This window comes from Psammomys obesus, unplaced genomic scaffold (assembly GCF_907164565.1).
Source record: "Psammomys obesus unplaced genomic scaffold, mPsaObe1.curated_primary_1811, whole genome shotgun sequence".
NCBI lineage: Eukaryota > Metazoa > Chordata > Mammalia > Rodentia > Muridae > Psammomys > Psammomys obesus.
Genome location: NW_026591086.1, coordinates 2,565,407 through 2,578,624, shown reverse-complemented (window position 1 = coordinate 2,578,624; position 13,218 = coordinate 2,565,407). Strand labels below are relative to the sequence as shown.

The 13,218-nt window shown below is 45.1% G+C and overlaps 1 protein-coding gene across 5 annotated transcripts in view; it reads left to right on the top strand.

The window, feature by feature from the left end:
* Nucleotides 1-13,218, top strand: part of Msra (methionine sulfoxide reductase A) — a 302,775-nt gene that overhangs the window by 109,220 nt on the left and 180,337 nt on the right. For 4 of the 5 annotated variants that reach the window (XM_055609789.1, XM_055609787.1, XM_055609791.1 and 1 more), the window contains exon 2: nt 9,225-9,293. The exons of the other annotated variant lie outside the window; for it this stretch is intronic. In XM_055609789.1, the coding sequence (XP_055465764.1) occupies nt 9,225-9,293 (69 nt within the window). The remainder of the gene's footprint in view (nt 1-9,224; nt 9,294-13,218) is intronic. 5 annotated transcript variants of the gene reach the window in all.

Below are 13,218 nucleotides of genomic sequence, written 5' to 3'. Positions count from 1 at the left end.
ACTTTGTGATGTCCCAGAAAACCCACCTATGATAATACTTTAGAAATGACTATATAACCTTCTGTCTTAGAGTGTCGTAACTAACTTGTGCTGCTGCTGTTAGCCTTTACCAAAACACTATATCCCCAAACTGTAAGAACAGAATGGACAAAAGCAGATAGGACTCCAGTGCCCATGGCTATGCTTGGTTAGAGACTGTTCTTTCTCCTCCTGTAGGGTCCCCGCCCCACATCTGAGGGAGATGCAAACTGTCCTTGGCGATGTGGAAGGGACTCAAGGCAGGAGCTGGTCAGTGTTCTGGAGGGACCCCTGCACTGACGGTGAAAGAGGCTGGTCCAAAATTACATCTTGGTGGCTGCATGGGAACCCTACCTACTTCCACCAGATGCCTTGAATGTGTGATCCAGAGGAGGAGCAGTAAAGAGCTAAAGGGAGCGATTGGGAGACTTCCCTTTCCATCCCAGGCCCAATGAGAATGTTCACCGCGCAGGGTCCTTGCTTTAGAAGCTGTCAATTGACACACGCTAGACTCACTTGAGAAGGGATTCTCAGTTGAGGAAGGAGTTGCCTAGCTAAGATCGTCCTGTGGCCATGTCTGTGGGGGTTTGTCTTGATGGCTGATGGCAGGGGGGAGGACCTAGCCTGTTGTGAGCGGCACCATTTCATGGGCGGCCAGAGTACTAAGCAACAGACATTATCCTCTGCTCTTGACTGTGTCAATCCCATCAGGCGAGAATACACCCACTATCACAATTTTTTTCTGAGCCAAATTTGAAGCAAGCTTTATTAAATATTGGCCAGAACTATAAACACTGGCCAGGTCCATACCTGGAATTCCCAGAGAATGGCAAAACACACAAGGCTACATACTTCCTGCCTTCACCCAGTTGGGGACAAGCACACATCGGCTGTACTTCCTGTCTACGTACCTTCTGCCTACACGTGATCAAGCACATCAAGCAGTTCAGACAACCAACCTTGCTTGCAGAAGTGAAAACACATGGCTTGTTATATGAACAACAGCCCCCACCATTCCAGGAAGTTATCTGTCCTTGGGCAAGTGGTACTTAAAGGTTAGAAGCATTTTTGCTTTATAGATCTCTTAAGCACAGCAATTTAAAACATAACTTTAGCTCTCACAACTGTAGATGTGATGAGATTAACTGTCTCAAGAACTTGCTACCAAGACTGCCCTGCAGTGAAGTAATATAATCTGGGATTATAAGCCAAATGAACCCCCCCACACACCAATTGCTTTCATCAGGGTATTTTGTGAGGGTGAGGGCGGAGCCCAGAAAAACCAGTTCCTACCGCTGACCACTCTGAAAGTCTGGAAACATAAAGTAAGAAAGGAATTTCTCGCTAGGTTGGGAATACTGACAAGTGCTTGAGGAAGTGGCGAAATGGGGCCAATCGCATATAGTCCGGTAATCTTGAACCATTTGCCGGCTATTTGCCTTTAAGTCGGATTCTTGGTGAACAATGCTGTGCTCATTTTTCCTGTCTGGTTCTGTGAGGAACCCCTGGTTCTGGGGATGGGTATTGCTCAACCTAGTAATTCATTTCTCTACATTAGACTCCTGTGTATGAGGATAGCTTAGGTCACTCATCATGTGGTGATTGTTACCACTGAGTGGTGAGAGTCCTGTTGTGGGGTGACTTGCCTGCAAGAACCAATGTTCCTAGGACCTTGTATCTCTCTCCTTAAGAAGGGTGAGTGAGGTTTGGTGAAGTTGAGGCAAATCAGACATTTGTCACCACTTCTGAGGCAGCCACTAGATGATCCAAGTGCCTATTGTAGAATTGAGCAGAAATCTGACCTAAAGGCAAATAGCTGGCAAAAGAGATGATACAAAATGGAGTCATAGATGCTAAACTCTTGTCCTGCTTTCAGCTCTCAGACCCCTTTTCCTCAGTGTCTGTGGCTTGACATGAGGTTAGTACTTTGTCACAAGTTCTTGTTGCAGACATCGTCAGGTCCAAAACCCTTTCCACCTTGTGGTGACTCTGAGTTCCAGTGGCTGAGTAGGACTTCCGGGACAGCAGCCATTGTTCTTAGACTCTAACTAGGTGATATCTCACTGACTGGTTGGTCAGGAGGAGCTTGGGCCCAGGAGAAGCCTAAGGGGGGGCTCTGCTCTCCAGCCTTTCTGCCCCCTGCCATCCTCTTCATTCATAAGATACAGGTTTTAGCCACCATAATTTGAATACAAGTCAGGCAGCTTAGGGCTGGGTGGTTATGTATGGATCTGAATTACTGCAGTCATGCTGTCAGGCAGTGTTTGCTGGCCTTTGTTCAAGAAAGCAGGCTGCCGTAACATTTGGGGCATCTAAGACTTTCACAGAAGAAAATCCAGTGGCACTAGTGCCTTCTTCTGAAGCCTGGAACATATCCCCAGAGCCCCTTTCAAAATGCCTGACAGAGTTGACTCTGACCCTTGCTTACATTAACCTTTGTGTTCCTCAACCATGAGGCTTTCAGAATAGATGAAAATCCACCCCCATCCTCAGATACCCTTGACAGAGGACACATCATCACCATGGGCTGCACACATGGCTCTAGAAGGGCCCCCACTGAGCAGGGAGCAGGGGCAGGGACATGTGCTCAGCCAGCCAGATTGGAGGCCTCTACCCTGCTGTGACTGGGCCACAGATGTCTCTGCCTGTCACCCCTCCTGTCTTTCCCTGCAGTAATCAATAGTGAGGACCCAGCTAAAGCACAGGGTTTGTGTTTGGTGAGCTAGCTGGTTTCTGTTGTGAATCACAGCACTGATTTTGAAGCATAAACTTGTGAATGCTGCCATTTACAAACACCCATGCCCCCCCACCCCCAAATCGTTAACCAATGTAGTGTGTGTTTTAAGGATGCCTGACTCTTTGGTCTCCAGGTACCTTAGAGATGGTGCCATAGCAGAGTTTCAATGGGAAATGTTCTTTTGGCTCCCGTGGACAAATCTTTCATTGCTGAATTTTGTTTGTTGAGACAGGGTCTCTTATAGCCCAGGCTGGCCCCAGATACTCTCTATATCTGAGTTTGACACTGAACTCCTGATCCTCTTGCCTCTACTTCCCACGTGCTGTCATGTCTAGTTTTAAAGAACTCACATTCCTCACATACCCTTCTCGCTACTCTCTCCTTACCCTAAAGCAGTATTGCTTCTTATCTGAAAATTTTCCTGTTTTTTAGTGACCTGGGATCAACTATGATCCAAAACAATAAAACAAAAATTCCAGAAATAAAAAAGAGTTTTAAGCTGTGTACTGTCCTGAGGGACGTGAACTATTTTCATGCCTACTTCATTCAGCATTGCGGTCTTTCCAGAGGTAATGAGGTAAAAAGCTGGGAAGGCGACCCCAACATATGAGGATGAGACCTTGGCTCCCTGCACTCCAGGCCAGCAGCTGGGCACTGTTTCTGAGTGACTATTTTAAATGTTCAGCTTTACTATGAGGGAAACATGTTCTTTGTATTAAAAAGAAAGTATGTTATAGGACTGTGCAAATGTCTTAGTTGTTGACATACTTCCCTTGCACGGAATACTGCACCATTCCACTCTGTCTAGGATATAGATCATCCCATTGTCTTCTCATACATTAGCCACTTGGCAGCCATTTTGGCTTTCAAATTGATGTTTGCAGAACTGATGTACTTGGGTTAAATTAACACTAATTTTACTTAATCATGGCCCCAGAATTCATGAATAATGATTCCAAGGAGGCACCAGGAAAAAACGAAAAGTCAAAAAGCAAAGCAAAACAAAACCAAAAAAAAAAAAAAAATAGCCTCCCTTCTCAAAACCCCATAGGCAAAAAGACACAGAAGGGCAGATTAATTCTGATACTATGTAGCAAGGCTGCCAGTCATATAGAGAAACACATAGTACATATATATATGGTTGGCACCGTTTGAAGTTGAAAGCATCCACTCTGGTTCTATCCGCCACAGATGAAAGGGTACCACTACATGGAATTTGGTCAATTATTGAGGGGATTTTACAGCAACTTATTAGTAGAAGCGAGGAGGAAAACAACATTTTTTTTTTTTTTTGGTCCCATCTTTTAGTTTCATTCACTCAGCCAGGAATGACAAATGACTTTAATCCGTGTTCTGTCTCTGAATGATAACTGACTCTCTGGATTGTTTTAATGAGAAAGGATTTTGAGGTCACATTTGGGGATGAGAGAATGCTAAGAGTGATTAGTAATGTCTGCCATGAACACAGATGTGGAGGAGAAAGAGGAAGAGGAGAAGGAGGGGGAGGAAAAAAATACAGCAGTTCCTGACTCAGGTCTTTTTTTTTTTTTTTTTGGTGAAAGCTCCCATGCAGATTCCAATGCTAGCCTGACAGTTGTGCCAGGCTTTACATACCTAACATAATTCTCAAAGCCACCCATGACATAATTCAAATGAGGAAACACATAATGTAGAGAATTTTCCAAATGAGAAGTCTCACAGAGGTTAAGTGATATGGCAAGGTCATATAGCCAGGATGAGGGAGAGGCCCAAGGTCAGGCAGCCTCCTTCCAGAGCCCAGCCTGTCGTCCCTAGCCTGTCCTGTCTTTTGCTTGCTAATGTTGCTTATACTGCTAAAGGGCTGACATAAGACTCAATGATCTGTATTCCAAAAGAAAATGCAAAATCAGTTTATGGAAACCATTATCTTTGGACCTCAGGCTCTGGAATAAAAGATGAGATTGGGCATCTCAGCAGAGAGGTCAACATAGACTTCCTCCTTCCTGTCCGGTATGGAACATTTTCATGCCTACTTCCTTCAGCATTGTGGTCTTTCCAGAGGTAATGAGGTAAAAAGCTGGGAAGGCGACCCCAACATATGAAGATGAGACCTTGGCTCCCTGCTCTCCAGGCCAGCAGCTGGGCACTGTTTCTGAGTGACTATTTTAAGTGTTCAGCTTTATTATGAGGGAAACATGTTCTTTGTATTAAAAGGAAAGTACATTAAAGGACTGTGCAAGGGTTGACATACTTCCCTTGCATTCATGAGAACCTGAGCACACATAGAAAAGCGAGCCATGGTAGTGTGTGCTTGCTTTTCTGGGGCTGGAGAATAAGGTACAGGGGGATCCCTGGGGCACTGGCCAGCCAGCCTAACCTAATTGGTGACTTCCAGGCCAGTGAAAGTCGATGTCTCAAAAACAGGGCAGGTGGAACTTGAGGACTGACAACTAAGGTTGTCCCCTGGTCTCCATATGCACACACACACACACATGTACATATTTATACTCCCACATACATGCACGCAGGCAGATATAACTCTTCTATATGTCACAACAGACCATAGCTGATGGTAGCCTCCTAAGATTTCATTACGAAGTATTGGCAAGCTTTGTTTGTGTAAACATACAGAATAGTGTTTAATAATCCATTTCTTAGGCTGTCTCCCATTAAGTAATATAGCAGTGTGTGTCTGTTTATTGTATCAAGTAAGACACCATAATCTTTCATATTGGCTTGTAAAGACTTATAAATGCTATTTGTTTCATTTATTAGCTTAACAAATGCTTACTGAACACCTCTTTGTCACTACTTGCTGGGATCATGGAGAGGTGACATGTAAGATGTGGCCCCTGCCCTCCTGAATTTACCATTCACTGGGAGATTTGGTTTTTGTCCATTTAATAACATGAATGTTTAGTGCAGCCCTAGTGAGCAAGGCAGAGGTCTCTGTAAGAAGAGGGAGGAGAGACTTTGTAGCCAGCCCTTACAGACTCTTGAAGGCCAGCAAAAGCATTGACTCTAGCCTCAGAGTAATGAGGAGCCAGTGGAGATGGGGGAAGTGTAGTTAATCTTGACTACCGACTTGATGGCATCGAGACTTGCCTGGAAGGTTCATAAAGCATGCCTCTGGGTGTATCCTTTCCATTAATGAAGGAAAGGGGAACCTTCCATGACTGTGGATGGCATCACCATGTAGCTTGTGGGCCCATGTACCTGGTGGAAGGAAGAGGAAAAGGGAAAGAGCCCATACACACAGGTGTGCTCTCTGCTTCCTGGCTGCCATGCTGGGGATGCTCTCTTCCATCTTGCCTTCCCACCATGACAGAATGAGAGTCTGAGGCTGAGCCGAGTGAACCATTCTTGCCTGAAATGGACTGCTCAGACAGCTTTGTATCAGCAACAACAATTTTGATGGATACAGGTGGGTACTTGGGAGTTTATGTCATATAATTTAGATTTCTTTTTCATTTTGAAAGGTAGCTGTGGTTACATTGGGAAGAGGGAAAGGGCAAGGGTCAGAGAAGGACAGTCACTGGAGGTCTGGCAGGGAGGTCAAGGGCACTGAGATAACACTGGTTTGCATGGTAAAGGGAGGGAATGGGTGATTCTGAGGGCACAGGAGGTGAAGTTAGCTAGACTTGGGGACATAGTATGTATGGGTAGTATAGGAGCAAGAAGGAGCAAGCCCAAGAGGTGGCAGGATGGGTGGCCTGTTCCTAAGGCAGTGATTCAGGCAGTCGAGTCGTGTCTGGAACCATGTCCAATGCCACCATGATGCTACAGGAGACACACCTTCTCTTGTAAGTGTGAGCTTTACTTGGGCTGTAGATAAGTCTTGGCCTGCCCAGGAAACCAATTGCTAAGGAAAAAAAGTGTACAGAGAAGTCTATGGTTTTGTGGGCTTTTAAAGTTTGAAGTACTTTCATACTAGAAAACAAGAATCTAACAGTGACAAAGGTAGTATCAAATAAACAGAACTATCTCACACATTCACTGTGTTTTCACTATCAACATTCACATTTCAGTCCATTGTCCTTGAACTCCACATGAATGGTGGAATAAAATTGTTTCCTCTTGCCAGGACTGCAGATTTTTAAAAAATTTCTTTATCGCTGTAAGTGGTGCTCAAATGCATTGCTGTCCCATCTGTTGAGGCCAGGTAGAGAGGGCATCAGGGCATCAACAAGCCAAGAAAAGACTCCATCCAAGTCTATCTTGGTGACCCAGTGAGTCTACTAGATCTGCTCACAGGACCACAGATTGATGACACCACTGGGAGTCCCACCACCAGCATGGAGGACTCATGAAAAGCTGCCCCACTGGGAGCCCTTTGGGAAACTTTTACGGAATCCCTCCATTGTTTCCCTCTTATGTAATCTAGGGAGGGAAGGAGGACCTCTTGATCTCCTGAAGGCTCCTAGGCTTCCCCAAGCCCTCCATGAAGGAAGGATGATAAGCCCGACTTCTTGATAATATTTGCTGTGATCACAGCTGCTCTGACTCAAGATGGCGATGGTCATGTCCAGTCCAGAGGGAACAGCTGCATTTGATAAAGTTGTAAATGTAATCTCTTAGCAGAGTGAGATTTCGTTATGACAAGTGGAACTTTACATTCTGCTATCTATATTCTCTCTGTCTCTCTCTGTCTGTCTGTCTGTCTGTCTCTCTTTTTACCACCTACAATTTTCCTCGAGTTAAATCCTTATAGGTAGGGTTAGTGGGTTAAAGGAAGGAGTTTCTGATTCGTGGCATGGGTAAAAGTTACATTCCAAACTCACCAGTCAGGGCTAAGAGATAGGCCGGGGCTACCCTTAGGGCAAAGCCTTGGTCTTCATGTATTTAAAGGGATGCAGTGACCAGGGAGCTTACCCATATGAATGAGCATGACAGGGTCACGTTAGACCTTCCAGCATGTCTCTGCTGATTATGTCCAGTAGGGGCTAAGGGCCACAGGAAGCTTCTGAGCCTGCCACCTGTCTGTCTCTACCCTGGGCTGGCCCTTCCCCTCTGTTACTTGCAGAGCAATGGAAACCCCTGAGTTGAATGGATGGAATCCTATGAACTAAAAGGGGCCTCAAAAACCCACAGGGTCTCCATCACCTGGGCAATGCTGCAGAGGGTGCCGAGAAGCCTATGGTTTAGGTAGGAACTTAAGGCCTCCTATGACATGGTGCCCATCTCAATCTAGTGTCCTACCTTATCACACCTGGACCAGATGATTCTGTGGCTCAGATCCTCTGGCACTCACTCAGGTTGTTTTCTTATTGCCCTTTGCCAGGGCTCAGTAGATCTAGTGTGACCCTTAAGTCACAGCGATGCCAAGTGTCATGATTTAGCTGTTCCTCTTATATATAGTCTGTGTAAATACTTGTACTTGAACATTTTCAAGGACATTATTGCACATGCTCAGGTGGAACATTTGCCAGAGTTCTCTGTCTAGGGGTCTTGAGAAGCGTATGCCAGGAGTCCTAACTTGGAAGTTCATTACATCTCTGCTAGCCCTTGCTTTGCACTGGTAGTAAGACTTCGGGTCTGAAGGGCTGTTGAGAAGCACCGGATATCCATGAGGCCTCCAAGGCTTGAATTGTGCTTGAACCACAGTGGGATGCCATGGCCTGCTGCTACAGTTCTTGCTTAAATGCCAACTTAATTAAGACAGTGATTGCTGGGCATCGTCAGGGGGAAGCACCCCTACTCAACCTGGATTTCAGGGATTCCCTTGTTCTCTGGGTGTGGTCAGCTTCAGTAGGGATCCTCTGACCAGGGATTTATTATTTTTTCAATTGTCCAGGCCTACAAGAACTTAGACCCTGACATGTTCATTTATAAAACAACATGCCCTATCACTGAGACTGAAACTCAAGTAAAGGGCCAGGGAGATGGCTGAGTCAGTAGAGTGGTTGCTCTGACATCATGGGGGCCCGAGTTTCATTCCTAGAACCCGTGTAAAAAGCGGTTGTGATGGCACATGCTTTTAATCCCTGCTCTGGGAAGGCAGAGACAGGTGCGATCTCTTGGGCTTCTTGACCTTGACCAATCTTGCCAAATGGGTGAGCTCTCAGCCAATGAGAGATACTGCCGAAAACAAACTAATAACAACAGAAACCCAAACAAACAGAAATGGGTCACACCTGAGGAATGATAGCCAAGGGTAGCCTCTGGCCTTTGGGTGTACATGCACATTAGTGCATGCCAGCTTCCTCGACCCCACATGTGGGCATGCACACATGTGCATGAACACACACACACACAGACACACACACAGACACACACACAGACACACACACACACACACACACACACACACACACACACACACACACAGAGTTCTAAAAACCCAGGTAAGTGAAATTCCCTTAGGAGGGTAAGCTTTGGTGTGTTCCTAACTCCTGACTAGAGCCGGGCTCACCGACACATTTAATGACACGTGTTAGTATGCATGTCAAACTCTACACTTAAACTCACATTTCTTTCTTTCTTTTTTCAGCCAAACACCATGTCAGTGGCAACAGAACGGTTGAACCTTTCCCAGAGGGAACACAGATGGCTGTATTTGGTAAGATATCAACTCAGAAAGAAAACCCAAATACTGTGCGAAGCTTCCTGCCAACTTTCTTAGCTGTAGTAAGTGTCCTCAGGGCTTCAAAATCTGGGCTCTTCTAGATATTTACAAGTCGTTACAGCCAAGAAAACTCTTGAGTTCTTAGTAATTTCTGGGCCCAGGAATACTTACTTTGTAGAATCCAGTATGTTTTCTTGTCTAACTTTGACAGCCCAGATATCACACTGTAAGTTTGCTATTTCTTTCGTCCACACTGTGAATTAACCTAATTCTTTGAGCTTTTCTTTCTTTCTTTCTTTCTTTCTTTCTTTCTTTCTTTCTTTCTTTCTTTCTTTCTTTCTTTCTTTCTTTCTTTCTCTCTTTCTCTCTTTCTCTCTTTCTCTCTTTCTTTCTTTCTTTTTCTTTCCATAGATACATAACTTTGTAAAGTTGCTTGGAGTTATTATTACTCTCCCACCCCCAGTCTTAACTGGATGGTATTGTTCTTCTCCATGAATTAATCACACTCATTGGTAGAAAACATTATTCAAAAGTATTTCAAGCAGAGCTGAGTCCAGTCCTTGGTTACATACCTAAAAGTTAGTTTGTGAAGTTGAGCTAAATTTTTTGGTTAATTCCAAACCATTTGGTGAAGAAGTCTTCTTTGTCCACATTTTCTACCTCCATAGTTTCTGTCTCCCACACTGCCTTCCAAATGTCCCTGCTTCTGGCAGCTCTTTGCCTGGCCCCTTCCCCTTCTCTCCCCCTTCCCTTCTCATCAGCTCCCTTCTGCCCTTCTTTGCTTCCACCTGTGCCCTTTTCGCTTCAGCAATACCCTGAGGTCCTCTCAGGTATGGCCAACTCTGACTTTCAGAACTTCAACTGGAAGTCGAGCTGTCTCTCCCTTCACCTTTTAGATAAGCTATGGATTGCTGCCATTCTAGAAACATTTATGTCACCTGACTTGACACCTCCTCCAACAGCCGTCCAGAAGGATGTGTTCTTCCTAGTAGTCCCTGAAAGGACACAAGCCTGCTTTCAAGCACTGAAGTATGCTTGACTTGAAAGTTAGCCTCAAGTCAACACAGCCCCTAAATAAGCACTTTCTTTTTTTAAATTAATTAATTTTTAAAATTAATTACAGTTTATTCACTTTGTATCCCAGCTGTAGTCTCCTCCCTCATCCCCTCCCAATCCCACCCTCTCTCCTTCATCTCCTCCCATACCCCTCTACAAGTCCACTGAGAGGAGAGGTCCTCCTCCCCTTCCCTCTGACCCTAGCCTATCAGGTCTCATCAGGACTGGCTGCATTGTCTTCCTCTGTGGCCTGGTTAGGCTGCTCCCCGCTTCAGGAGGAGGTGATTAAAGATCCAGCCACTGATTTCATATCAGAGACAGTCCCTGTTCCCATTACTAGGGAATCCACTTGGACACTGAGCTGCTATGGGCTACATCTGTGCAGGGGTTCTAGGTTATCTTCATACATGGTCCTTGGTTGGATTATCAGTCTCAGAAAAGACCCCTGTGGCCACATGGGGAGCAACAGAACTAAACAAGCACTTTTATTCTCTTAGTCCCAATGTAGGATCAGAGCTAAACCAGAGGAGGGAGTGTTGGGGAATTGTGCAGCAGGGACTCGGTGCTTCTTAGCAGTCAACCTTGCTCCAATGGGCTAGCACCTTTCAAAATGTACTCATCTGTGGTTAAAAATCACTGTGCTTAGAAAGGTTAAGTGGCTACTTCTGTTTCAGAAGAGGCACCATGTGACAATGGACACTGTATCTTAGAGTCTAAAATGTTCACTGGGATATCTGATTTAGTCATATTAATCTTTCTACCCTAGCGGTTTCATTGCATCAAAACATCCTATTTATTGACATGCAAATCATCCTTGTGATATGTTTGTTTCAAGTTTCTCAAAATTGACAACCCTGACATGTTAGATACTGGGTTCTGTATTGTCATAGTTTGAATATGGAATGTCCTCCAAAAGCTCCGCTGGTGGCACTGTGGGGAGAGGGGGTATGGGTGGTGGGGCATAGAGGAGGGAAGTTAGATAGTTGGGAGTGTGCCCTTGAAGCAGCTGTTGGGATATCAGCCTGTCCTCCTCCATCTCTGCTTACCAGCCACTGTGAGATTAGCTGCTTCGCTGTACCATGGCCTCCATGCTGTTCCTTACCACAGGACTCAGGTGATGGGCTGAGCCATCATGGACTCAAGCCATGGGTAGCAACTTATTTTCTCAGGCATGCTTGACACAGTGATGGCTAATGTATACATTGTTAAGACTGACAAATGACACAGGCCTGTCCTAGCAGGCCTCTGTCTCCTGAAGTATAGTGGGAACGTTGACCTCAGAATTGGAAACATCAAGGCATATAACTCTGTGTCCAAATTCCTTTTCTTTTCCATTCCATATTGGTTTTCACAGTTTACTAAAACCTCACCAAACATCTTCACAGTTTGACTTAAGGCAACGCACTACTCTCTCCAGGCCTTAGATTTCTGTTGAGCGGATCCTGGGACATTTGTAGGTCTGGACCCTTTGTTCTGCCTCCTCCCTTCTCAAGACTCAGGCTCATGTGTCATAGTGAGCCTGGAAAGTGCACTGCAACCAGCTGACTGGAAAATATGTGTGGTGGAAAAAAAGATAGCCAAGTGTGCTAGCAATGCCTAGGATCCCAGCCCTTGGATCAGTGTTACAGGCAGAAGGATTGCTATACATTTGAGACCCTATTTAAAAAAACAAAACAAAACAAAACAACAAACTAATGAACAAACAAAAGGAGATGGACCACTTGCGGAATTCTTCAAGTTCACAATACCTAAAGGGCAAAATTATATAGAGCCGAAAATAGCATATGTCTGACATCTAAAAATTCTGTCTTTAGAAGTGCAGCTTGGCTCTCTCTGCTGCTTAAATGAAGTTCCCAATTTGGTTAAGTATATGCAGTCATTGCAGGGTGAGGTTTCCAGAGCTCTGCTCCTTTCATGTCCCTTGTCCACCTGGCCTACGGGAGATGAGAGAATGGACGGTTGGCGTGGGAAGGGCGCCTGTCATCCCCAGTTGCTTATAGCTGCACTGAAAAGGTCAGATTAAGACAGTACTTGACTCTGAAATATACAGGGTACTTATCCTGCCCGTGCTTCCAGAGGCCGGTGGGATAGCTTGGCAGTTGGCTCAGAGAGGTCATGTGAATTACTCAGGGATTGCTGGGTTTCTGGAGCGAGGGTTTGAGCTGGAGTCGGCTTGGTTTGGAAATGACACCCTCTTCCTGATGTCACCTTTCCCTGAACTGCTTGAAGGAGCCCCACCAGGACCCAATAGATTAAGAAAATGCCTTTCAGCCAGATCCACACACAAAAGCATGATTTCCAGCCAAGCCAATTTACTAAATTGATTTGTAAACTCCGGTGTATTCCCAGAGTGCTCTCTCTGAAGGACTCTTGAGAATGCAGCTTTTGCTGGGAAAATGCGAAGTCTCCTCAGACTCCCTCCCCCTTTCAATTTTAGTAGCAAATAAAGCAGACAGCACTGGCTGCATCTGCCTGCCTGTCAGTTACCCAGAGCAACAGTGGTACTTTTTACCTGTCCAAACTCCTCCTTTAGCTTTGGAGGTCTCAATACATTATACCAAAACAGTGTCACCAACTGTAACTTCATCTCGTGACTGAAGATTTGAACATGCTGAGTAGAATGCTGTCTACATGGCAGCTTTATGGTTTAATCCATGTTCCTGGTGACTGCTGAGCTGCAGTTAGGCTTTTAGATTGGCTTTGAGGGATCAAGGCCCACTCTGGTGAGAAAAAATACAGAAGTGTGTTTTTTGCACCGGGTGATCAGAGATGGCTCCTTAAGCAGTTCCTGGCATTCAGTCTCTGCAAGTTATTTTTAACTCCAAATATATATATATATATATATATATATATATATATATAT